General features: G+C 38.0%; 1 protein-coding gene across 1 annotated transcript in view; it reads left to right on the top strand.

The window, feature by feature from the left end:
* LOC131026015 (uncharacterized) overlaps positions 1–24461 on the top strand; it is a 51713-nt gene extending 27252 nt beyond the window's left edge. The window contains exon 5 of the mRNA XM_057955795.1: positions 24220–24461. Coding sequence (XP_057811778.1) covers positions 24220–24461 — 242 coding nt within the window. The remainder of the gene's footprint in view (positions 1–24219) is intronic.
* Positions 24462–24832: the final 371 nt, after the last annotated feature.

The raw sequence follows: 24832 nt of genomic DNA on the forward strand, positions 1-24832 counted from the left end.
TTCAAGAAATCTCATCCTGGCGAGAATCATCAATTCAACACGTTCAGCTCTAAAAAGGGAAGTGCAGAGCTGAAAGTCAGCTCTGTATTAGCGAGCTCTGAAAAAGTGCAGAGCTGAAAAGTCAGGTCTGCATAAGTTGACTCTGTCGATCCCTAGCTCTGCTCTGTCAAATTTACTTTGGCGATCATGGCAGAGCTGGAAGTCAGCTCTGGCGGTCATGACAGAGCTGGAAGTCAGCTCTGGAAATTTAGCTCTAGCGAGAGTAACTCTGCTCTGGAAGGCGAACTCTGGTGCATCAGCTTGGGAAAGGTAGTCAGAGCTGGAAGTCAGCTCTGGAACAGCATGACAGAGCTGGAAGTCAGCTCTGACGAATTCAGCTCTGCTCTGCAGATTTTAGCTATGCAAAGGGAAGTTCAGCTCTGGAAATTTCGGCTCTACTTTGCAAGTCAGCTCAACTCTGGCGACAGGGCTATGCTCGCAGCTCAGCTCTGGCGACAGGGCTACGCTCGCAGCTCAACTCTGGCGACAGAGCTATCTCAAAAACGCCATTCTTAGCCAAAAATCTCCAAAATTGCACTCTTCCATCTATAAAACCTAAATCTCCTGCAAAGCATAAAATAAACCATAAAACGCACCAATTTCTAGAAGATTTAACTCAAAACATGCACATGCAAACCCCTAAAATTAGAACAATTAAGCATAAATCAGTAGGGTCAGGAGCGCGGGTCGCGTGCCAGGTAGGATCAGGCACGCGGGTCGGGTTAGGCACTTATGGCACTATTAGTGCCATAAGTAAGTAAAATCTTGGCACTTATGGCACTAATAGTGCCATAAGCGCCAACGAAATCCAAAATAAAATCAAGTAAAATCTTGGCACTTATGGCACTATTAGTGTCATAAGTGCCAACGAAAATCCAAAAAACAAAGTAAAATGGTCTTTTTAGCACTTATGGCACTATTAGTGCCATAAGTGCCATAAGTGCCAAACGTGCAGAACAAATACAGAAACAACAACATCATCTAAACCCTAAATGAAACATTTAAACCCTAAATGGATAATCTAAACCCTAAATAAAACATCTAAACCCTAAATGGATAATCTAAACCCTAAATGGAATATCTAAACCCTAGGGGGAAGTGTTTAAAATGGTCATCTTGGCACTTATGGCACTATTAGTGCCATAAGTGCCATACGTGCAGCAGAAATACAGAAACTACAGCAACAACAATCATCTCCTCCGCCATCGGTTTATTATGCCAAAATCAAAATTTTTGCAGTCTTCACAATAATCTATAAATAATAGTAATAAAAAACTACACAATTAACCAAATTACAAGCTAATCGCTAAAAATAAATACTCTTGTGATTAAATACTATAAGAAAAAAAGTCTAACTAAATCGCCTTCCAGTTTCTTGCTGCATAAAGTAGATTGCGGCAGGCATCGCTGCGACGACGATGATTCAAACCCCGCTCCCGCGAATACGTCCACCATCGGTGGCGGCGCCACCCTGCGGACCTTTCTCGACACCACCAACTCCGAGTCGGATTTGGCGCGGATCTCCGAGAGAGAGAGGGGAGGGAAGCTGAGATCTGGTGCGTGAGATGGGTAAAAGGGCAAATTAGGTATACCGCCTAATTAATGGCCATATTTTGTAGTTTGAAGATTAGTGGCCAAAATTTGAGTTTTGATCTTCATTATGGCTAGCCGACCACATTGTTTCAAAATAAAATATAAAGAGACTATTTTCTCGAATTTTAATAAATCATAAAATAATAAATATAATAATAATAATAATAATAGTAATAATAATAATAATAATAATAATAATAATAATAATAATAATAATAATAATAATAATAATAATAATAATAATAATAATAATAATTGTTAGGTCCGGGGGGGGGTCTCGAATAGGTGTATGGGGGGGGGGAATACACCTATAGGCTATTTTTGACTATCTACCGACCTCAATCAGAGGGATCTCAGTCAGAGATAGAAAAGAAACTTTGCATTCAAACCAGACACCTGTTTAACCGAAATTAGTTTTGACCAACAGGGTTGACGACTGATACTGAAAGCTCTTCAGTAAAGAGTTATCAGTTAAGTTACTAGAACTTAACTGATCCACGTAAGGGCTTCAGTCGTGTTTGCAACGATAGAGATGATATCTCTCTTCCTTACTATCAGAGGATAGTTCAGTCAGATTGATATCACACGCAGCGGAAATTAAACTTAGTTTCGAATAGCCTCAGTGGAGCAGATAGTTGGATTAGGGTTTCTCTTTGCTGTTAGTCAGTGTTCAGTTTTATCAATTGAAATAGCACAGTTATGAATGTAAAACTGAAAGCTGTAAATAACACAGAGACTTTTACGTGGTTCGGAAAAACTCTTTCCTACATCCACGGCTGGTTGATCAGACCAACAATCCACTCCGCAAGTGCTTGCCTGGTGCACTGCAAACCGTAAACTGAAGATAAACTCTCTTCAGCACCTACACACCTCGCGTAGGGTTTCCCCACCTACACACCTCGCGTAGGATTTCAGCACCTACACAACTCGCGTAGGATTTTCCTGCTAAGCACACCTCGTGCTCAGACTTCCCTTTCAGAGTTCAGAGTACCTTCCTAAACTCCGAGTCACTCAAACACTCTTATGGGGGAGAGGTTTAAACGAGTGCCAACTATACTTACAAAGAACAAGTTCTTTGAAGCAAGTTTGACCTTTGGCTTCTGGGTACACAGATATATGCCTAGGGTCTAAGAGAACGTATGTAATCAGCAGTGACTGATTTTTGCTTTGGAATTCTCTTCTTCGATTCAAGCTTTGAGCGGTTAAGCTTTAGGCTGAGTAGCTATTTCGTCAGAGCTTCAGCTTATGTCGTTGAATCGGTGAAGATTGAAGTGATCCTCGAGCGCTATTTATAGGAGAACTCTTGAATAGATCCGTTGGCGTAAATCGTCCTCAAGATTTCTTCCGTTGGAGAGCAATTCGATTTTGGGCTGAGGCTTCAATCTTCGAGGTTCCTTGTCTGTGTGGAAACGGCTCTCTTTGAAGGACAGGAGATGTGACATCTCTGAAAAGTAGCCACCAGATAGGAATGACCTCTGCAGAGATAAGATATTGAGATATTTCTGCATTTAATGCGGCTGTACTTTGAGCGTACGTGGCTTCCTCTGAACGTTGGAAGATCAGTCCTAGGAGGAATGTTCAACTGATACTTGACTTTAGTATCAGTCTATGGCGCGCATTAAATAATCAATCTTCAACTGATTCTTCAACTGACACTTCAGTTGGTAACTCCAGTCTTCATTCTTCAGTCTTCATTCTTCAGTCTTCAGTCTTCAGTCTTCGACACCGCAACTAAACTAGAAACGAACTCTAACACTTGAGTTCAAAACGATTCTAGTCTATTACATTTAAGTCCTATGAATTTTGGTATCATCAAAACAAGGGTTAGGATATTCCACAAGGTTCCCAACAATTTCCCCCTTTTTGATGATGCCAAAACCACACAGCAGTTCTAGACAATAAAAAAACTGAGCTCTCAGTACAAGTTCTAGACAAGGAGAGAAAACAGTTCCCCCTTAACAATAGAACCTAAACAACTTGTACTTAGAGCAAGAACGAAAACAGTTCTAAACACAGAACTTAAAGAAGACAGAAAAACCATAAATCAGAGCCTGGACAAAGAGTCATTGTCTTCAGGGTGAGATCAATAAGAAGTTTATTTCATTAAAAAGACTAATAAGCCATCAGTCGAGGAACAGAGCAAGACTTACATTGGAGTAACAAGAAAAACAAGAAAACATCATGGATAAACCATGGACTCCAGCAGTCTGCTTGGCTGCGCCTTGAACTTCTTGATCTTCATCTTCTGTCTTCGTGTCTTCATGTTCCTAAGCTTGTTCCACTCTCACTTGTGTTCCGTTGAATGGAGGTCTCTTCCTCTTGGCGTATCTTCCTCATGATCATCGGATGAAGGATGATCATGTTGCTTAACCTACTTAAGTCCATTAGATTGTTCTTCTTTCCCCCTTTTTGGCAACATCAAAAAGAAGGATGAACAAAAGAAAGAAGCACATAACATGCGAAGGTAAGTTCGCATGAGGAAGATATTGGGGTTATGGGGATGCAGAAGGCGAAGGCTTAGAAGGAGGTTAGGAAGAAGAAAGAAATGACGAGGAAGAAAAGAAGAGAAGCAGAGGGTTTGAGAGATGAGGGGTTGTCAAAACAGAGGAGATTGTGAGGGTCTCCCTGTTGACATAGCGCCGGTTGACAATGAGTTCCATCTCATTGTTGTTGCTCCGCATCGGTTCTCCACAAAGAGCAAGAAGCTTTTCGGTGAAGACGATGAAGTCTGTCCTATTTCAGACATGTACTTCAAGCCGATGCACCGAGCATGAGGATGGAAGACACTCGCTTCGCTGGATACAAGTGAGGGTAGAGCAAACTTTGACGCCGGAGAGACGTTGAGATCCAGTGGAAGGGTCCGGTGAAGACCAAGACTATGAGTGTCATTCTTCCACTCCATGACTTTGCAGTCATAGATTTCTCCTTTAGTCGGAACAATTTTTCTCTGCAACTTTGGAAAAAAAATTGAAACTTTTTCTCACAGTGAAGGCTGTGGAGAGTTGTTAGTTGATGCAGAAGAATCGTGAAGACAGCTTGGTGTATAAATAGACAAGATGTGAACCATGAAGAAGATGAAAAGATTTTTCGAAAACTGTGCCTAAAATGCAATTGAAGAAAAATTTCGCGTCCGCCGTCACTGCGAGGGACTTTGAAAGGCATCATTACATATGTCATGTCAATGAGCGTTTCAAGAAATTTTATTGCAGAGGCAAAAAGGTTGGAAGGATTTTTGGCAAAAAGATTAAGACAAGTTCAATCAAAACAGATTTTCTCTTTTATAAAAATCTTGTCCTTTTCGGATATTCCATTTTCCAACAATTCCAACAATCAGTTAAAGTTTTTGAAAGAAACTGATCAGTTAGAGAAAAGGTTTTGAACTAAACACTTAAAGCTCTAAACTGAAATAACTGATTTTTGAAAAGGTAAGCATTTAAAATACTTACTGATCAACTGAACATAGTAGTCAGTTGATACCACGTGATCCTGGTTGAATCATCAGGATGACTTCTTCTTCAGATGAGCATTTGGACTTCATTGCTTTCCACGTCGGCGATCGTAGAAGCAGCAGTTGGTTGACCACCAGTCAGCATGACTGTTTGAGAAAATCTTCAAACACAGCATCACTCTTCAGGGTTGATGAGGCCGATCTTTGCACATAGATCATTGAACCTCTCTTCTGGAAGAGCCTTGGTCAGCAGGTCCGCTCTCTGAATGGCAGTGGGAATCCATTCCACAGAGATATTCTTCTTTTCGACATGATCACGAATGAAGTGATGTCGAATCTCAATATGTTTGACTTTGGTGTGATGAACTGGATTCTGGGAGATTGCAATAGCACTGGAGCTGTCGCAATAGATAGGAACTTCCTTTTCCTCGGTCCCATAGTCCTTTAGTTGATGGACTAACCACAGGATTTGTGAGCAGCAGCTTCCGGCAGCAACATATTCAGCTTCAGTTGTAGAGGTGGCGACTGTAGTCTGCTTCTTTGAAAACCAAGAGATGAGCTTGTTGCCTAGGAATTGACATGTTCCGGAGGTTGATTTGCGATCAAGCTTGCATCCACCGAAGTCGGAGTCTGAAAATCCGGTGAGCTTGATGTCGTCGTCTGCTGGGTACCACAATCCTAAATTGGGTGTGCCCTTGAGATATCTCAGAATCCGCTTAGCTGCATCCAAATGAGCTTCCTTAGGATCTGATTGATATCTTGCACAAACCCCGACTGCAAATGCGATATCTGGTCTGCTCGCAGTCAAATACAGCAAAGATCCAATGATTTCTCTGTACTTCTTCGAAGAGACAGAGCTTCCTTCTGAACCTGGATCGACTTTCCAGTTTGTGTTCATTGGGATCTTGACTGATTTCATGTGCTGAATACCGAACTTAGCTATCAGCTCCTTGGCATACTTGGACTGACTGATCAGTATTCCTTCTTTGGTCTGCTTGACTTGCAATCCGAGAAAGAAATTCATTTATCCCATCATGGACATTTGGAATTTGTTCGTCATGATGTCAGCAAACTTATTGCACATGCGTTCGGATTTGGATCCGAAGATTATGTCATCGACATAAATTTGAACAAGCAAGAGATCTTCTCATTCTTTGAGAGTGAACAAAGTTCTGTCCACAGATCCCTTTTTGAAGCCTTGTTCAACCAGATACTCCGAGAGAGTATCATACCACGCTCTTGGTGCTTGCTTCAACCCATAGAGCGCTTTCTTCAGCTTGTACACCTTTTCTGGTCCAGCAACCTCAAATCCAGGAGGTTGTTCTACATAGACTTCATCTGTGAGCACTCCATTAAGAAATGCACACTTGACATCCATTTGGTGTACCTTGAAACCTTTGTGAGCTGCGAAGGCTAAGAAGAGTCTGACTGCTTCCAATCTGGCAACTGGGGCGAATGTCTCGTCGTAGTCGATTCCTTCTTCTTGACTATATCCTTTAGCCACAAGCCTTGCTTTGTTTCTCACAACGTTTCCTTCTTCGTCTTCCTTGTTATTGAAAATCCATTTCAAGCCAATCACCTTTGCATCGTCTGGTCGATCCACAAGCTCCCAAACTGAATTCCGGTTGAATTCATTGAGTTCCTCTAGCATTGCGATGACCCATTCAGTGGACTTCAGAGCTTCTTCAATATCCTTGGGCTCTGTAGTTGATAAGAAACAGCTGAAATTCTTATCTTCGTTGATGCAGTTCTGGTTGATGTCGAAGACGAGGTTGCACATTGATCTCCGAGTCTTGACGCCATCTGATGGTTCTCCAATGATGTTCTCCTTAGAGTGGAGTTCAAACCATCTTCGATACTTCTTGATCTCTTCAGGGGATGGTGGAGCTTCTTTGGTTAGAATAGCTCTGGGATGTTGAGCACCTTCTGGAGCAGGGGTGAGTTGAGCTGGGGCGGCTTCTGCGCGTTCAACTTGAACTTCAGCAACTGGAGTTCCCCCTTGACTGATGCCATCTGTATTGGCTCCAGTCTGGACTTCAGACCGTTGGTTGATCTGCCAGGTCCCCACACCAAGACAGTAGAGGGCTCGACAGTGTGGATTTCAGCTTTGGAACCTTCAGCGATCTGAACACCCTTTTCAGCATCTTGTTCCCTGAAACCATCTGTAGACTCATCAAAGATCACATGAGGTGTTTCTTCTACACAAAGAGTTTGAGTATTGAACACTCGATAGGCTTTGCTTGAACGTTCTGTTCCAGAGTATCCAAGGAAGACTCCTGGATCAGCCTTGCTATCGAAGGTGTTCAACCTCTTCTTATCATTGTTGTGTATGAAACACTTAGAACCGAGAGCATGAAAGTAGGCAATCGATGGCTTTCTGTTCTTCCATAACTCGTATGGAGTTCTTCCATGTCTCTGAGTGAGGAAGGAGCGATTCTGCGTGTAGCATGCGTTGTTGACTGCTTCGGCCCAAAACTTTAAGGGAAGTTTTGACTCGGCTAGCATCGTCCTGGCTGCTTCCTTTAGAGACCGGTTTCTTCTTTCTGCGACTCCATTCTGCTGGGGAGTTCTTGCTGCAGAAGTTTGATGACTGATTCCTTGTTCATCACAATACTTACTAATGACAGTATTGAGGAACTCAGTCCCACGATCTGATCTGATGCTGATGATGTTGACTTCTTTTTCAACGCTCAGTCTTCTCAGCAGCTTTGGCAGTTCCTCCAGTGTCTCCTTCTTTTTGAAGAGAAAGATAACCCAAGTATATCGTGAATAATCATCCACAACTACCAAGGTGTACTTCCTACCGTTGTAGCTTCCTGGAGTGATCGGGCCAAACAGATCCATGTGAAGTAGATGCAGAATCCTTCCAGAGGAGTGTCCTGTCTTTGACTTGAATGACGTCCGCGTCTGCTTTCCTCTGAGGCATGCTTCACATTCTTGCTTCTTCTGGAATACAATAGAAGGAAGACCTTCTACCAGTTGATGTTTAGCAAGTTTGTTAATCGTCTTGAAGTTGAGATGGTTGAGTCTCTTGTGCCATAGCCAATTGAGCTCCGAGCTGCTCTTGCTGATGAGGCACGTTTCTGCTGGGCTGTCTTCCCAAGAAACGACGTAGAGACTCCCTTGTCTGAATCCCTTCAGAACCACCTTCTTCTGATTGTTTCTAACAGTGAATTCATCCTTTTTGATTTTCACTGTGAAACCACTGTCACAAAATTGACTCACAGACAACAGATTATGTTTAAGACCAGAAACAAAGCTAACATTACTGATATTGGCGTTACCCAGGTTGAGCACACCGTAGCCTTTTGTTTCTCCAATCGAGTTATCTCCGAATGCAACTTTGGATCCAGCTTTCTCAACATACTGGGATAGATATTCTTTGTAGCCCGTCATATGCTTTGAACAGCCACTGTCCAGATACCACGTTCTGATTGAAGCTTTGGCCTCTTCCTTCTTTTTATGTTTCCTGACATTAACCTGCAAGGAAGAGTTGCTTCAGGCACCCAATCAAGCTTTGGGTCCTTCAATGTTAGTTCGAGTTCCCTTTGGAACCCAAATCTGCTTCAGAATTGGTCTGGCTGATCTTTTGCGCATTTTTGGATGTCTGATCGATGTCGTTGGCGCTTCAGGTGGCACATGAGCATTCTTCTGTTGAGAAATCCTTTTGAAGGCCTCACTCTTGTAGCAGTTCTGTCTGATGAGTGGTTGAGGTCTTCTTTGCTCGGCGAAGTATCTTCCTTGAGATACTTTAGTCTTTGCAGACTTATGGAGATTTGTCTGACGTCCAGTGGTTTGTCGTCGAGGAAGTGGCATGGCTCGACTGGACTCAGCATTGCTTGATCTCCATGGATGTTGTTCCTTCTGAAACTGAACTGAGGATGTCAGTTTCTGATTGATGTGGCCTTTCTTCCCCATGGATTGATGAGGAAGATTCTTCTTGGCTCCTGATGTTCCTTCCCGGATCTTTGACTGAAATCTGCTTTCCAGCCTTTTCAATAAGATGATCTGGTTGGGAGTCTCCTTAGCTCGTCTGTAGCTTCGTGGAGGTGGAACATTTGATCTGGCCATCAGTCTGCGCTTGTGAACTTCATCCATATCATGGTCTCTTGATTCTTCTGAGGTTGTGATTTCAGAAGGATCATTCTTAGAGATGATCATGATATCCTTTCCTTTGGCAGCTGCAACCTTTCCTCCGATGCTGTTGACCAGTCCTTTCGATGGAAAGTTGCTCATCATGGGAGACTGCATCATGCAGTTCTTGACTGTTTCTTCCAGCTTGTGATTGAGCCTCTTGATTTCATGAGATGCTCTTTCACCTTCTGAGTTGGAGACTCTGAGCTCTTCTTCCAGTCGGCTGTTCTCCATGATTAGCTGATCAAGACAAGTTTCATCCGGAAAGTAGATGATTGTCTGATGTTTAGCTCGTTCATCATTGATCTGCTTGTCCATTTTCTGATTCTGCTTGAGGAGATCTTCGAACATTTTCCTCAGCTGACAGTGATCAGTCAGGAGCTGATCAAACTCGTCAGTTTCAAAGGATGAGCTATCTCCAGATTCTGAGTGGTCTCCTCAAAGCATCAGGAAGTTATCAGTATATGGAGTTTTTGTGAGAGATTTTACCTCTGAGCCATTCATTCCATTGTCGTAGCTGTTGTTAGCTACACTTTCTGATTCGTTGGCCATCAGGGCTCGGCTCTCATCATCTGAGCTGGAACTGTCGAAGTCGGATGATTCTGATGTGTCGTTGGAAGAATCAGCATCATCAGCAACCATCACTTTCTTCTTCGAAGATCTGCGATCTTTCTTCGCTTTCAGTTCCCTGCGCTCAGCTGGAGTCAAATCAGGGCATTCATGTCGAAAGTGCCCTTTCTTTCTACATCCAAAACATTCCAATTCTTTGATGTCGTAAGCGGCTGACTTCTTTTCTCCGCTTCGATCTGTGGAATGTCTGGAGTCCCCTTCTCTTTCTTTTCCCTTGAAGTGCTGCTTGTGGAACCTTTTGTACTTCCGGAACTTGGACTCCATCTTGTTGAATCTGTCAGTCAACAAGGCATATTGACTGAAGAAGTCCTCAGGGTTGAGTTTCGTTGGCTCCTTGATCTGCTTCTTGCCTTCTCTGGTCGAGGCCTTTAGTGCAACTCCTCTTGAGGTTGATGGACCATCTTCGTCTGATCCTCCAGCCTTCTTGTTACCAAGTTTTCTCAGAAGGTCGAACTCATTTGCCATGAGATCGGAGAAAAGCTTGTTTGTCGGGAGCTGACTGAATCCTGGCTTATGCTGATGAGCGACTGAGTAGATCTGCCATTCTCCACGTGGCAGTGCTCGAAGAATCTTCAGGTTGATTTCTCGTTGAGTGTATTTGTCTTTGGAAATGGATTGAACTTCATTCAATATAAGATTGAATCTTTGTTCCATTTCCTCGACAGATTCATTCTTGAGCATGAGGAAGGAGTCGAATTTCTGGCAAGCTATGGATAGCTTATTCTCCTTGATTTCCTCAGAACCTACGCACATTCTTTCCAGAATGTCCCACTTCTCCTTTGTTGTTCTGCACTTGATGATCTTCATGACATGCTTGTCGGGAACGGTGCCGGAGATGATGCTTTTGGCGAGGTTATCTAACTCATCTTGCTTCATTTCTTCTGTGGTGAAGTCTGCCTTTGACTTGGGCTGGTCCTCATCGTAAGGTTCCTGACGGATGTCATTAGGAACCCTTTTTACAGTTTCGGTGATGATGATCGGACCGCTGGTGATGACTTCCCACATTCTGCAATGTTGGGCGGTGAGGAAGCTTTCAAGCCGAAACTTCCATATGTCGTATTTTTCAATACTAAACATAGGTAGAGAAGATAATCTGCTGTGGTTAGTCTCCATCAAAAAAGAGAGAACAGACAACAGCAGATAGAGCAAATAGCAAGCACAAAAATAAAAAAGAGTAAAACTTCTTCGAGACCTTTAAGAAGAAGGATCTAGTTCAAGTAGGAACTAGTCAGAGACAGATAGTTCTTGCGAACAACCTGCTCTGATACCAATTGTTAGGTCCGGGGGGGTCTCGAATAGGTGTATGGGGGGAATACACCTATAGGCTATTTTTGACTATCTACCGACCTCAATCAGAGGGATCTCAGTCAGAGATAGAAAAGAAACTTTGCATGCAAACCAGACACCTGTTTAACCGAAATTAGTTTTGACCAACAGGGTTGACGACTGATACTGAAAGCTCTTCAGTAAAGAGTTATCAGTTAAGTCACTAGAACTTAACTGATCCACGTAAGGGCTTCAGTCGTGTTTGCAAAGATGAAGATGATATCTCTCTTCCTTACTATCAGAGGATAGTGAGTCAGATTGATATCATACGCAGCGGAAATTAAACTTAGTTTCGAATAGCCTCAGTGGAGCAGATAGTTGGATTCGGGTTTCTCTTTGCTGTTAGTCAGTGTTCAGTTTTATCAATTGAAATAGCACAGTTATGAATGTAAAACTGAAAGCTGTAAATAACACAGAGACTTTTACGTAGTTCGGAAAAACTCTTTCCTACATCCACGGCTGGTTGATCAGACCAACAATCCACTCCGCAAGTGCTTGCCTGGTGCACTGCAAACCGTAAACTGAAGATAAACTCTCTTCAGCACCTACACACCTCGCGTAGGGTTTCCCCACCTACACACCTCGCGTAGGATTTCAGCACCTACACAACTCGCGTAGGATTTCCCTGCTAAGCACACCTCGTGCTCAGACTTCCCTTTCAGAGTTCAGAGTACCTTCCTGAACTCCGAGTCACTCAAACACTCTTATGGGGGACAGGTTTAAACGAGTGCCAACTATACTTACAAAGAACAAGTTCTTTGAAGCAAGTTTGACCTTTGGCTTCTGGGTACACAGATATATGCCTAGGGTCTAAGAGAATGTATGTAATCAGCAGTGACTGATTTTGGCTTTGGAATTCTCTTCTTCGATTCAAGCTTTGAGCGGTTAAGCTTTAGGCTGAGTAACTATTTCGGCAGAGCTTCAGCTTATGTCGTTGAATCGGTGAAGATTGAAGTGATCCTCGAGCGCTATTTGTAGGAGAACTTTTGAATAGATCCGTTGGCGTAAATCGTCCTCAAGATTTCTTCCGTTGGAGAGCAATTCAAATTTGGGCTGAGGCTTCAATCTTCGAGGTTCCTTGTCTGTGTGGAAACGGCTCTCTTTGAAGGACAGGAGATGTGACATCTCTGAAAAGTAGCCACCAGATAGGAATGACCTCTGCAGAGATAAGATATTGAGATATCTCTGCATTTAATGCGGCTGTACTTTGAGCGTACGTGGCTTCCTCTGAACGTTGGAAGATCAGTCCTAGGAGGAATGTTCAACTGATACTTGACTTTAGTATCAGTCTATGGCGCGCATTAAATAATTAGTCTTCAACTGATTCTTCAACTGACACTTCAGTTGGTAACTCCAGTCTTCAGTCTTCAGTCTTCATTCTTCAGTCTTTAGTCTTCAGTCTTCGACACCGCAACTAAACTAGAAACGAACTCTAACACTTGAGTTCAAAACGATTCTAGTCTATTACATTTAAGTCCTATGAATTTTGGTATCATCAAAACAAGGGTTAGGATATTCCACAAGGTTCCCAACAATAATAATAATAAAAAAAAATGTGGGATGTTACAGACTTGGCACAAATCGTATGAAATTACATATTCATACAATTTGTCACAAGTGTTGCCGCGACACGAATGTTGTGAAATCGAATACTCGTACCATTCGTGTCAAAAACTTGGCGTGATAAACATTTAGACGAATGGTACAATTCGTCTCAGGTGATGGCACGACACAAATACTGCCAAATGACATATTCGTACCATTCTTGCTGATTGCTGATACAAACTACAAGGCTATATTTTTTTAATTGAAAAAAAAAATGTGCCATTTTTGTGGGACAAATGATACGAAATGATTTATTCGTGTCAATACTTGCACGACAAAACTTTGGGAAGAAAGGTGCGGAATGGTTTATGTGTACCACTTGTCCCAACGTTTGGCACGACGACCTTGGAAGGAGTGATGTGAACATGCCATTAAATATCATTCCCCTCAGGTGATGTCGAGACAAAAGTTGGAACAAATTGTACAAATCAATAAAATAACACAAATTTAAAATAACACAAATTCAAAACAAAATTTTATTCACCTTCTTTATTTAACAACAAATACAAGTATAAATCTAACAAAAATAATCATATATGCTTGAATTAAATATACAATGATTTTAAATCGATACCACCAGTTGCACCTGTGAATCCTTAATCTATGCATGTATTATAAAGAAGGCTAGATAGTATCGGTTGGCGTAAACATCCTCGAACGATGCAAAATGGCATATTTCGTACCATTCATGTTGCCTAGATGTTCGAAAAATCTATGAAAGGCTGGGATGGATGGTGACAGCGGGACTATTTGGACCATCCATACCCCCGGGTAACATGACAGATCTTCGAACGGGTGGTACAGATTAGTACCATTTCATTTCAAAGCTTCTTAGATCTACATTTTCATCTCATAATTCTCATAGATCTGGAATTCCTTGAACTGCTGGAACTTTCGAAACTCGTAGTTCACCGAATTATGTAGAGAAGTTCGTTGGAGTTTTTTTTTTTTTTTAAAATAGCAACTCAATAGCGCATAACAACGGGAGGATTAGGGACTCAGTGGTGGATACGCAGCGGGATAATTAAGGTTTCAGAGATTAAAAAAAAGTGCGAAAGTAATGAAAACAATGAGAGCCCGTTTTTTTTGTACGTACAAGAGAGAAGGTGGGGTAATCCCCAGTGGATATTTCGCACCATTAACTATAATTTATTGAAATAATGTTTGGTGGATAACTATTGATTTTCACTATCCCCAGTGGATATTTCGCACCATTAACACATTTTTAATATGTCAAAACTTTACATAATAATAACTTATTCATTTTGAATTCAGTTTTTACATGTGATATATCAAATTAAAGGCCCTTTTATTATATTTCATTCGAGATGTATATGACATATTTTATTCAAAACATAAGCAAAAAAAATGCTCTATCTACAAAATGAAAAAGAAAAAAAAAATAATGACAATTAATATGATTTTCATATATTGATTTTAAAGTTTGCATAGATTATGACATTAATTTCTCCTTAATTTACAAAAAAAAATATTGATTTGAAACAAATTTCAAATTGAAAATTCCCTTTTAATATAGCATAAATATGAGTTTCTAAAATTATTAAACAAGTACATCTTGACTTTTATTTATTCAATTACTAAAATATATGTTGAGAAAATATATTATTTTATATTCTAATATTTTAACCTTTTCATAATTGTACTTCAATATAAATAAAATTATTAAAACACATCTCATCACTTTTTTTAACAATTCTACCATAGCTCCTGATTGAACATGTCGACTTTCTTTTCTTGAGGCGTCAATTCTAAACGGCCCGATCATCGATCAATTTGAAATTGAGATAAGATAAACTAAATATCCTTGACTTGAGCTATAAATTCTCAAACTAAATTTTCAATTTAGCATCGATTTGACGACATGCAGCATTCCACCTTGAACAATCACAAAACCTTAGCGTCAACCAAATAAATAACTATCAGATGACAAGGTCTCAATACAAACACTAACAAACATCAATAATATTATAAAGGAAACAACGGCAAAAACGCTCCTAAATATATATTAACGAAAATCACATAAACCTTTATCGTTATGTTTAAATCAATTCATTATAAATAACACAAAGCTAGATTTATGGACAAAACTAAAAATTAACCTGATATGGATTATCAACTATTGTTTGATGCTAAAAATTGTGGTATGTTCATCGTCAAACATCCATGCGTACGGATCAACATCATTTTTTCAAATCATTTGACTTTAAGCCAACACAGTCTTGTCACAATCTACATTCAAAATTACCCTTTATCATCAACGATAGCGTTGTTCTTCTTAATAATTGTTATCGCAGTTATTGTCCTTATAGCTATTGATGTAATTAATTTGTCACTATGATTACAGAATCGTTAATCCTCATCGTCTTTGTTGTTGTAGTTTCGGCACAGTTGCCCTGCCGGGGCGTAAAGCAACATAACTTAATGGTTTTGAATGACTGTTTGTGATACGGACAATCTGCACTATTTTTAGGACATTAAGGATTAAATTTTACAAAACATAACAATATAGATTTATGATATTTTTTTCAAAACGTACCCAAGTAGAAATGTGATTAGGCGAAACTGGTTGGCAACTTACAAAGTGACGGCAAGACCGCTTGTAGAAGTTTCGAGCAATGAAGCAACTTCAATTACGTCTTTGACTTTTTAAGATGAGTTTCTTAAGTACATCATATAATAATAGATGATGATCCAGAAGGCATTTTGGAAACGTCAGCGTTTGAAGCTAATGATTTAGATTATATAGAGTAGTTATTCATATTACATGTATGTGAATATTAAATCATCATTAAACTCTCAAACGAACACCTTTATTCTCATCTTAATTAACTAATTTCATATAATTGATTGTTTTATATAGAGGATGAGCAGTACTGCTTCGCATCACACCGACTCAAACGCGACCTTACCAGGATCTGATGATTAGCTTGAGACCCTCGTTCCTGATACGCACGCATGCGTCAATGACCCATCCGATCTTAGCACCTGGCGGTAGGCGGATATGCTGGTTGGAAGATGGGTATGCATATATGTGTGTCAACTTAATTAAAATGCAATGATATCTTTAATTTAATATACTAATATTGAATTAAATAATTAAAAATTCAACATTCTGAGGCCGACTTACCATATCCAACGTACAGCTACTTCAAGCTTTCAGGAGTTCGTTGATCCTGACAACGTCAACTGGAAGAATTTAATATCCAACTGTTGGATTTGTATACTGAAAGCAAGAACGTTTTATGCTTGTATACAATATTTCCTAAGTTCACTATTTTATCTCCTATCTGATTGTGTTCATGATTGCATATGTATGTCCTTTATCTCTATATAAGTAGGTTATATGGTGATTAACATATCACAGAAGGTCATATAATTGGAATATACTTAAGAGATATAAATAGATCACACCCGAGATGACTCTAGGACGAGTCGTTGGTCTAGGCTGCAGTATAGATGGAAATAGTTTGTCTTGACTATTTGTCTATACTAGTACGTCAAAACGTATTGATAGGATCACAGTGAGATGTATTCTTCTATCTGACATAAGTGAAGAATCAAGATCTCGGTGACTTAATATAATCTTAATACTAATAAGATTTCAGATATATATGTTGATTCGTGTATCACTTTGATTTACTATGGGCGAGAGTTATATATTAATTTGAGTACTCTGTATCTTGGGTGATAGCGTTCAATATATGATATTTGATTATCTGTATTAGTACCCGTACCCGGTATAGGATAATGACATCCCCTTAAGGAGCTCAATAAGGTTTACTGCGTTAAACCCTGCAGGTTGATTAAGTTCAGGCGCAATAATAACGTTTGAGTGGTACTGCTTAAGGATTACAAAGAGATTAAGTTGTCAGAGCTTTAATTAATTAATGGATGTCGGATATTTTAAATACGGGGATTTAATAAGTCTAAATACAAGCACCGACTCATCATCGGTAATAAAGGGGTAAGTTAGTATTGATTCTCTAGTGGAATGAATTAATACTTATGAATTAATTATGATCTGGGCTGATCATAAGAATTAATTCATTAGAGGCCCATCTTTATTCCTTGTATCTGATCCCTGAACTGGCCTAAAGTCTCCTGAGCCTAGTAGGAGTAAAATTCGCCCACTACAGTTGTTGGAGCCCTAGGACTGTGTTTTGTCTTTAAATACAGATATCTGCTCTCAGAATAAGACACACAAAAATTAGGGTTTTATAGAGAGCAGTAGGGGGCGCCGATTTCTAGGTGGTCGAATTCTCTGTGGGAGTTCTCATAGTTCGTTGACCATCCAATGTTCGGAACTAAGCGGGATACAGTTCAGAAGATCTGAGCTGGAGTCAGCTTTTCGCAGGAAACCAAGTTCTGGCAGTCTCCGAAAAATAGCCATAACTTCCTCTACATAACTCAGATTGGGGTGAAACAGGTAGCCACGGAAAACACTTTCGAAGACGAAGAAGTCGTATTTCTTCTAAAAATACGATTGGAGGTTGTTTGAGGGGTCAAACAGAGAATTGAAGTTGGCTGACCTGTTCAGTGACGAATTGGGTCAGAACTGGAGTCTTTGAATCAATCGTCAACAGCCTCTGCGTTCAATTCACAAGTAAGTTATTCTAACTCCAAGGTGCAACACTTAAATTAATAGGAGCATGCTAGGTTTAATCGATGTATGGTGAATTAAGATAATCCAAAAAACGATCTTCGGGCAAATCAAGTATTAATTAAGTTTAATATTCCTACACCAACTCCATAGACATATATTACACTGAGTTCAAGGTATATTATAGTAAATATTTTAGGGTAAATATCACTTTAAGCCCCAAACTATTTTCGCACTATCAATTATATCCTGAACTATTGAAAATAATTTTTTAAACTTTGAACTATCAATTTTGTATCAATTATACCCTTTATCCATTTTTCCTCCTTTGAATTTTTAATTAGTAATGCATATAACCACGTCGTTTTATATAATATAGGTCAAGAAAAGAATTATTCTAAATACATTGTGGTATTCGGTGAGCCACGTCAAATTTTTGAAGCTAAAAAAATGAACAAATGGTACAATTGATACAAAATTGATAGTTCAAGGTTTGAAAAAATGTTTTCGATAGTTCAGGATATAATTGATAGTGCGAAAATAGTTTGAGATTTAAAGTGATATTTACCCTATTTTATTTAGATATCACTAAATTTATACTAACTTCAAATTCAAATATTTTAGAAAGCATTTACATGGGACGAGAAAGTTTACAGCTCGGATGTCATTCGCACGACATGGATCGCATTGACTAGGATTGCTGATAAAGATTTTGTACACGGGTGTAAGATTAATATTGAAATGGGGAACATCCCTAAATTCCTTCTTAAAGACATTGTCACAAAGTGAAAGCAATTTTGGGAGACGCCTGAATTCAAGGCTAAGTTGCACCAGGCGAGCAAGAATTGTCGATTCGAGCCCGATAGTCCAGGTACATGAATATGTATCCACTTTGGAAGCTCAAGTAATGATATTGATCACGCTGAGCATCTGGTGAGTTGTTGCAAACGTATTTTTCTTTGTAAAAAATAAATATTTCAGTAATATAATTTTGAACCCCTATGTTCATTATAGGCTTAATAGAAAAACAATTCTATCACAGATGCACAGTAAAATACTTTCATGGGGATACATTGTAAAAAAGGATAGTTCTACGGATGGGCACAGACTCAGGGCATAAGTTAAATAATTTTTTTATTTTAAGCATGTAATTATATTTTTATAACATTTTAAGTTGTGCGTCAGCCATCAAAATATAACATAAGATATAATGGCGAGTCGAGGAGTTACACTCTACTCAGGGATGAGATGTCACTCCAGAGAAGGTCATCTAGATTTATAGAGAGATGGTGACGCCATACCATCAAGGGCGTAGACTAGGATTGGGTATGATGTCTCAGATGTGTTTTTCTGGTTCGACAAGCACGTCTCAATTTTCTTTAGTTGTATTCTCCGCTCGGAGTTAGAGCGGACATAGCCGTGGGAGGATGCTTTATAGACTGAGGTGAAGGATCAACGTTGGAGGGATGCAGAAATAGAAACTTGACAGTTGGAGATGCAACAACATCTCGCTCAAATTATGCACTCTTCCAGTCATCCTCGGGCTGGTGGAGTGTTCCCCCGTCCCTCACCCCCACCCTAGATACATGATTTGTACGTACTTATTATATATTGTTATTAGTTTGTTCTTATTGAGATGTTTATGAATTTACTACAATAACATGTATCTATTGAGACAGTTTTATTAGTTTGTATTTATTATAATGTTGTATTTTAGGTAGATTGGAAACTAGTATTATTAGAAAACAAAAAAAAGATTATATAAAACGATGGCCTGAGACCAAAAAAAAAATCCCTCATTCCTACTAAAGATGGCTCATTTTTCATTTTGGGTTGGCCCGCTAAAGATGACTCATTTCCATAAAAGATAATATTTAACTTTTGAAAAGCTGTGAACACTATCACTTTTATCCAATTTACTCATTCTCCTTAATCCCCGTGTCGAAAAGAAGTGAATCATGTTTAGTGAGACGAATGAAGTATATATTTAACAACGCCTTTACTACGGATTATATATATATATATATATATATATGAAAAATTAATGACAACTTTACAACGGAATGTAAAAAAAATAAAAAATATTACATAATTTACGATGTTTGTACAATGGAATGCAAACATAAAAATAAAAAGATAATACATGATTAACTACGCCTTTACGACGGAATATATATATATATATATATATATATATATAGGGGTGGACTAGAATAAAAACACATTTTTTGTATAAACTATAAACGAATTAAAATGTATGACTTCTATGTAGAACACGTATCAATTGTGTAACTGTATGAATTGCGAAAAAATAATTTTTTTGCTACCTTTGGGATTCGAACTTAGGACCTGAATTCATCCAACAAGGTGATGAATCAACCGTACATCTTAATGATCTAAGGGCTAAAAATTGTTCATATTTTATACAAAAAAATGTGTTTTTATTCTAGCCCTCCCCTATATATATATATATATATATATATATATATATAGCTATGACTTTATGACGAAAAATAAAAACATATATTAACGATGTTAACGTGGTCCTCGTTAAGGTTTACATCGCTATTTTCATTGTTAATGAGTCGTTAAATTTAACAACTATGTGTTGTCGTCGTAGGTGAACAATATGACCAAGCATAAGATGACGCCTGCTATGTCGTCGTTAATTTTGAATTTTCCATCGTGAATGGTGATTTTCTGCGGTTTAACTATGAAATATTCCGTCGTTAATTTTGAATTTTTTTAGTACATGGAGGATTATTTTTGCCCCTTCTCCTTATTACAAATACGTAAGCAACTATAAATTAAAGTTCAAATATAGACATCGTTTGAAGAATCATGACCGGTAGACCATCTAACACAAAATCTTCTGAACTATATATTTTTTAATCCCTTTGCACACTTCACACTTCACACTTCACACTTCACACTTCACACTTCACATACATATATATATACATTCATTTTCAAAGCTTATACGTCTTCTTTTGAACCACCATAGTCCATATAGATGAAGGATGACACATAATTTTCGAGTTCGAACTTTTAAAAATTCATGCAAAGTTAAATTCGATTTATTTTTCACCTCTATTTTCCTTTTTCCCGTTCTCTATTTAAGACAAAAACATTCGAACACAACAATTATTGCTTAACTTTTACTTAAAATCTCTTATCCATTTAAAACGAGTCACAAACATGCAAGGGCGACTGTTAGGAAGATTGCATGTTTATGAGGTTGACAATTCAACCAAACTACATAGCTGGATTTAGCATAATACAAAATTCATTTATTTATATATTTATTTAGGTCTATGTAGCTATGATTGACATATGGTTGGACAGGAAACACAAAAGTTTGATTATTAATTGTGATGGGGTCACAAAAATATTATTGTAACCACTTTTATCCGGCACAAAGTGAGCCGGTTTCTTTTGAATGTATGTTCCCGGACACACAACTTTTCTCACCCACATACTTAAAATGACAATATAATTGTGTTTTATTTATTTCTTATCTGGAAATACTTTAAGACCATATAATTAATACTCCCTTCGTCAAAAATATGACACAATTATTATATTGGGTGTTGGCAAAGATTATACCACTTTCTTTTTAAGACAATGGTCTCATCCCATCATCCACTTTTATATTTTATCATTACAAACACTCTTTATTTACGAAAAAACTCATCTCAAATTCAATCTCAACCACACATCTCATAAAGTAGTGGGAACCTTTCTCCACTACATCAAAATCATCACTAATTTTATTAAATCTCGTGCCCTGCCAAAGTGTCATACTTTTGGCGGACGGAGGGAGTATGTTCGATTTCTTTCTTTTACAAATATTTATGCGAAACGATTTTATAGATCCGCAAAAATTTGGATGAGATCAACCTCATTCAAGAGACTGATTGGAGTGAAGTTGGGCCGCCGGTCAGGTCGTCGAGGGGTGGGTTTGGGTGCGGGTAGGGGCAGAGGAGAGTACGGATCGGAGAAAGCTGAGTGTGGATCACGCGTCACAGTTGGTTGAAAAACATAAATGATTCAAAGTAATTATTATTCTGATGAAAAGTAATAATCGACATGAAAAAAATAATATTTGTAAAACGTTACTTTCTTCACGATAATTATTATTTTTACTCACGAGAATTTGTACTTTTAATATATTATTTGGTCATGTAACTATTATCGTAAGACAAAAATAACCACTGAATGAAGAAAAATAATGTTTTGATAAATGTTATAATGCGAGAACTTGTAGTACTTTTAGTTTATTTGGTCATTTATAATAGCGTTAGTGTCATTTCCATATAATGTCATTTGTAAAACATAATAGTGTCATTTTCATATACATAGTGTCATTTTTCGATACATTAAATATATCATTTACTAAGAAAAATAGTGTCATTTAGATATATTAAAAATGTCATTTACTAAAAAATAGTGTTATTTAATTTAAAAAATGTAATTTTTAGATATATTAAAAATGTTATTTACTTAGTGTTATTTAGATATATTTAAAAGTGTCATTTGTAATATAAATATTGTTTCATTTATTAAAGCAAATAATATTTTTTTATTAAGCAAAATTGTGTCAAAGAAAAAAACAAAAAAAGAAAGAGAAGAAGAAAAAGAAACTGAAAACTAAAAAGAACAAAAAAAAAAGAATAAAAAAACGAAAAAAGAAAAAGAAAAAAGAAGAACAAAATAAATGAAGTGCCTTAATTCACCAAAATGCGCCTGAATAAAAATAAAGGAAGTGGGAATGCTCCTGCTTAGAATCGAACGCGCAACCTTTGAAATTAAAGGAAAGGGTTCGAACCGCCTGAGCTGATTGCTCAGTTGATTAACTTTCTAAGCCCTTAGTTAATATACTATCTTTACGGATCCGGGTCAAATTTGACCCGAGTATACAATACACCTGGGTGTACACAAGATCACCCTCTCGGTGAGAACCGGATGAGACTGATCTCAAACCGACTTTTATAGATCATAAAATTCGTAAAGCCAAAGATTTAGGTCATATCACAAAAATAATATACATAATAGGAAATAAATACCTCGCAAACGACAAATAGTAGTCTTACTTTTTTTTTTTTTTTATGTTTAAAAGTACGGATACCAGTCTTGAAAATCAAAACATATAAACATTTTGCAATTACAGCATATTTATGTAATTGTTTCAATTATAATAATGTATTTAATTATTTTGCAATTACAACATCTTCAAAAATTACGCCGACAAAAAAATACAATATTTCATTGAATATTTTAAGAGTGTAAATACTCCACATGTGTAACCGTGTATAAATTGACCATTAATATTGGAGATGGAAAATAATGTAGATTATTCCCATCAAAATATAGTGAATTTTGTACTCCCTCCGTCCCATTAGAATTGGCACACTTGCCTTTTTTGTTTGTCCTACTAGAATTGGCACTTTCCTAAAATAGTATGTGGTTCCTAAAAACGAGTTTTCAAGCGTTGTATATACAAAAAAAGTGCTGGTATATGACGTTTTTTCATAAAAAATACTATCGTGTATGCAATGTTATGTATATTTATTTTTTCAATAGTGTGTGTATGTGTGATTTTTTGGTTTTGATTCTTTTATAAATTAATACTATTGTGTTACAATGGACTCAAACTCAAGACCTTTAACTTTAATCATTAAACATAATGAGATTAATATAGTTCATCGAAAAATAAAATGCATTCGTATATCGGCGAATTCGTTTAAGAAAGGGGCAAATTTGAAGTGATTTTTACTCTGAACATAGAAAAGAGTTGGCCTCCTGTAAATGTATGAAAAAGACAGGTCAGGTTAGGCTGGGGCGTGGGTCGGATCAGGCTGGGCGTGGATTGGGCGGGTTGGGCGCGGGATCGCGCAAGCAGGCTGGACGGGCTGGGCGCGCGCGGTCTTGAACCTGAAGAAATGTAATGTTTCGAAACATTACCTTTCTTAATATCAATGATTATTTTTTCTTACGATAATGATTATTTTTCTTAGAATAATGATTAATTGACCAAATAGTTAAAAATACAAGTTCTCATGACTAAAATAAACATTACTTTTTTCGTATTAATAGTTATTTTTTTTTTATTTTTTTTCTATGTTATATCAAAGTAATTATTATTATGATGAAAAGTAATTTTCGACATTAATAAAGGTAATATTTTTGAAACATTACCTTTCATCGTATTAATAGTTAGTTTTTCTTACGGCGATAATTACTTGAATGATTACTTGATTTTTTTTCTGTATTTTTTTTTAATCTTTCTGTATTTTATTTATTTCTATGTTATTTCAAAGTAATTATTATTATGATGAAAAATAATTATCGACATGACGAAATGTAATATTTTTGAAACATTACCTTTCATTATATCAATAGTTACTTTTTTTTGATAAATTTACAATATTAAATAAAGAAATTAAAAGGCAACGCCACAGGGGACTCGAACCCAAGACCTTTGGCCTTAGGAATTAACCCATTACCGCTTCGTCAACCCACGCACACAAGTTTTCTAACGAGTAAAAAATTACATTACTTTTATTCATATCAATAATTACTTTTTCTTGCTACAATAATTTTTTTTTTGTTCGAAAAATAAAACTTATTAAAAGGAGGTAGGCATCAAAAATGCCCAAATCAAGTACACAAGACCTTCGAGATGTCTTTAGAACATCATGTTAAGAAGGTATCCTTCCACTCTGATGAGGGATAAGGTCCTCATCAGCGCAGCACACGACCCGTACTCCATATGTTACCAATATGAAAGATCTACTGCCTTAATGATTATTGCACAAAATAGGAAAACTAACAGTGCAGGACAAAGAATGGAGATCCCAGTTAGCTGCCCTCTTTGAGAGAGCAGCGCAGCGATCGGCATCCCATGAAGGAGCAGCGCAGTCATCGCCATCCCATGAAAAAGCAGCGCAGTCATCGCCACCCTACGAGAGAGCAGCGCAGCACCAGCGCTCCTTGGAGAAGGCAGCGCAGACTTCAACACCTGAAGATGCCGGCGCAAGCGAAGAATTCCCAACTACTTTCTGAAGGAGGCAAAAGCTGCAAGGCCGTTGGAGCAAGGACAATCACCAGTGATAACGACACCAAGGACGTACCGAGCATGTGCCATGAAGGAAAAGACAATCTTACCCTCTCCTCTTCATCTCTTATAAATAGCATATCTGTAATAGTAGAAGGGACCGATCTTTTCTCTCAAGTTTTTCCTGTATATTTTGGTGTTTGTAAAGAACTGTTCCATTGAAGAGTGAAAGAAGCATCCGTCCGTCTATTTCCTTCAGGTTCCGATCTATTATCAACTTTCTAGTTTAGATGTTGGTGATTCAGTGCTCCACCAACTGGCGCCGTCTGTGGGAAAAATGCTAGTTAAGGCGTGAGTTTTTGGGTGTGTCTGGAGGTTC

The sequence above is a fragment of the Salvia miltiorrhiza genome, chromosome 5 (assembly GCF_028751815.1).
Source record: "Salvia miltiorrhiza cultivar Shanhuang (shh) chromosome 5, IMPLAD_Smil_shh, whole genome shotgun sequence".
Taxonomy (NCBI): Eukaryota; Viridiplantae; Streptophyta; class Magnoliopsida; order Lamiales; family Lamiaceae; genus Salvia; species Salvia miltiorrhiza.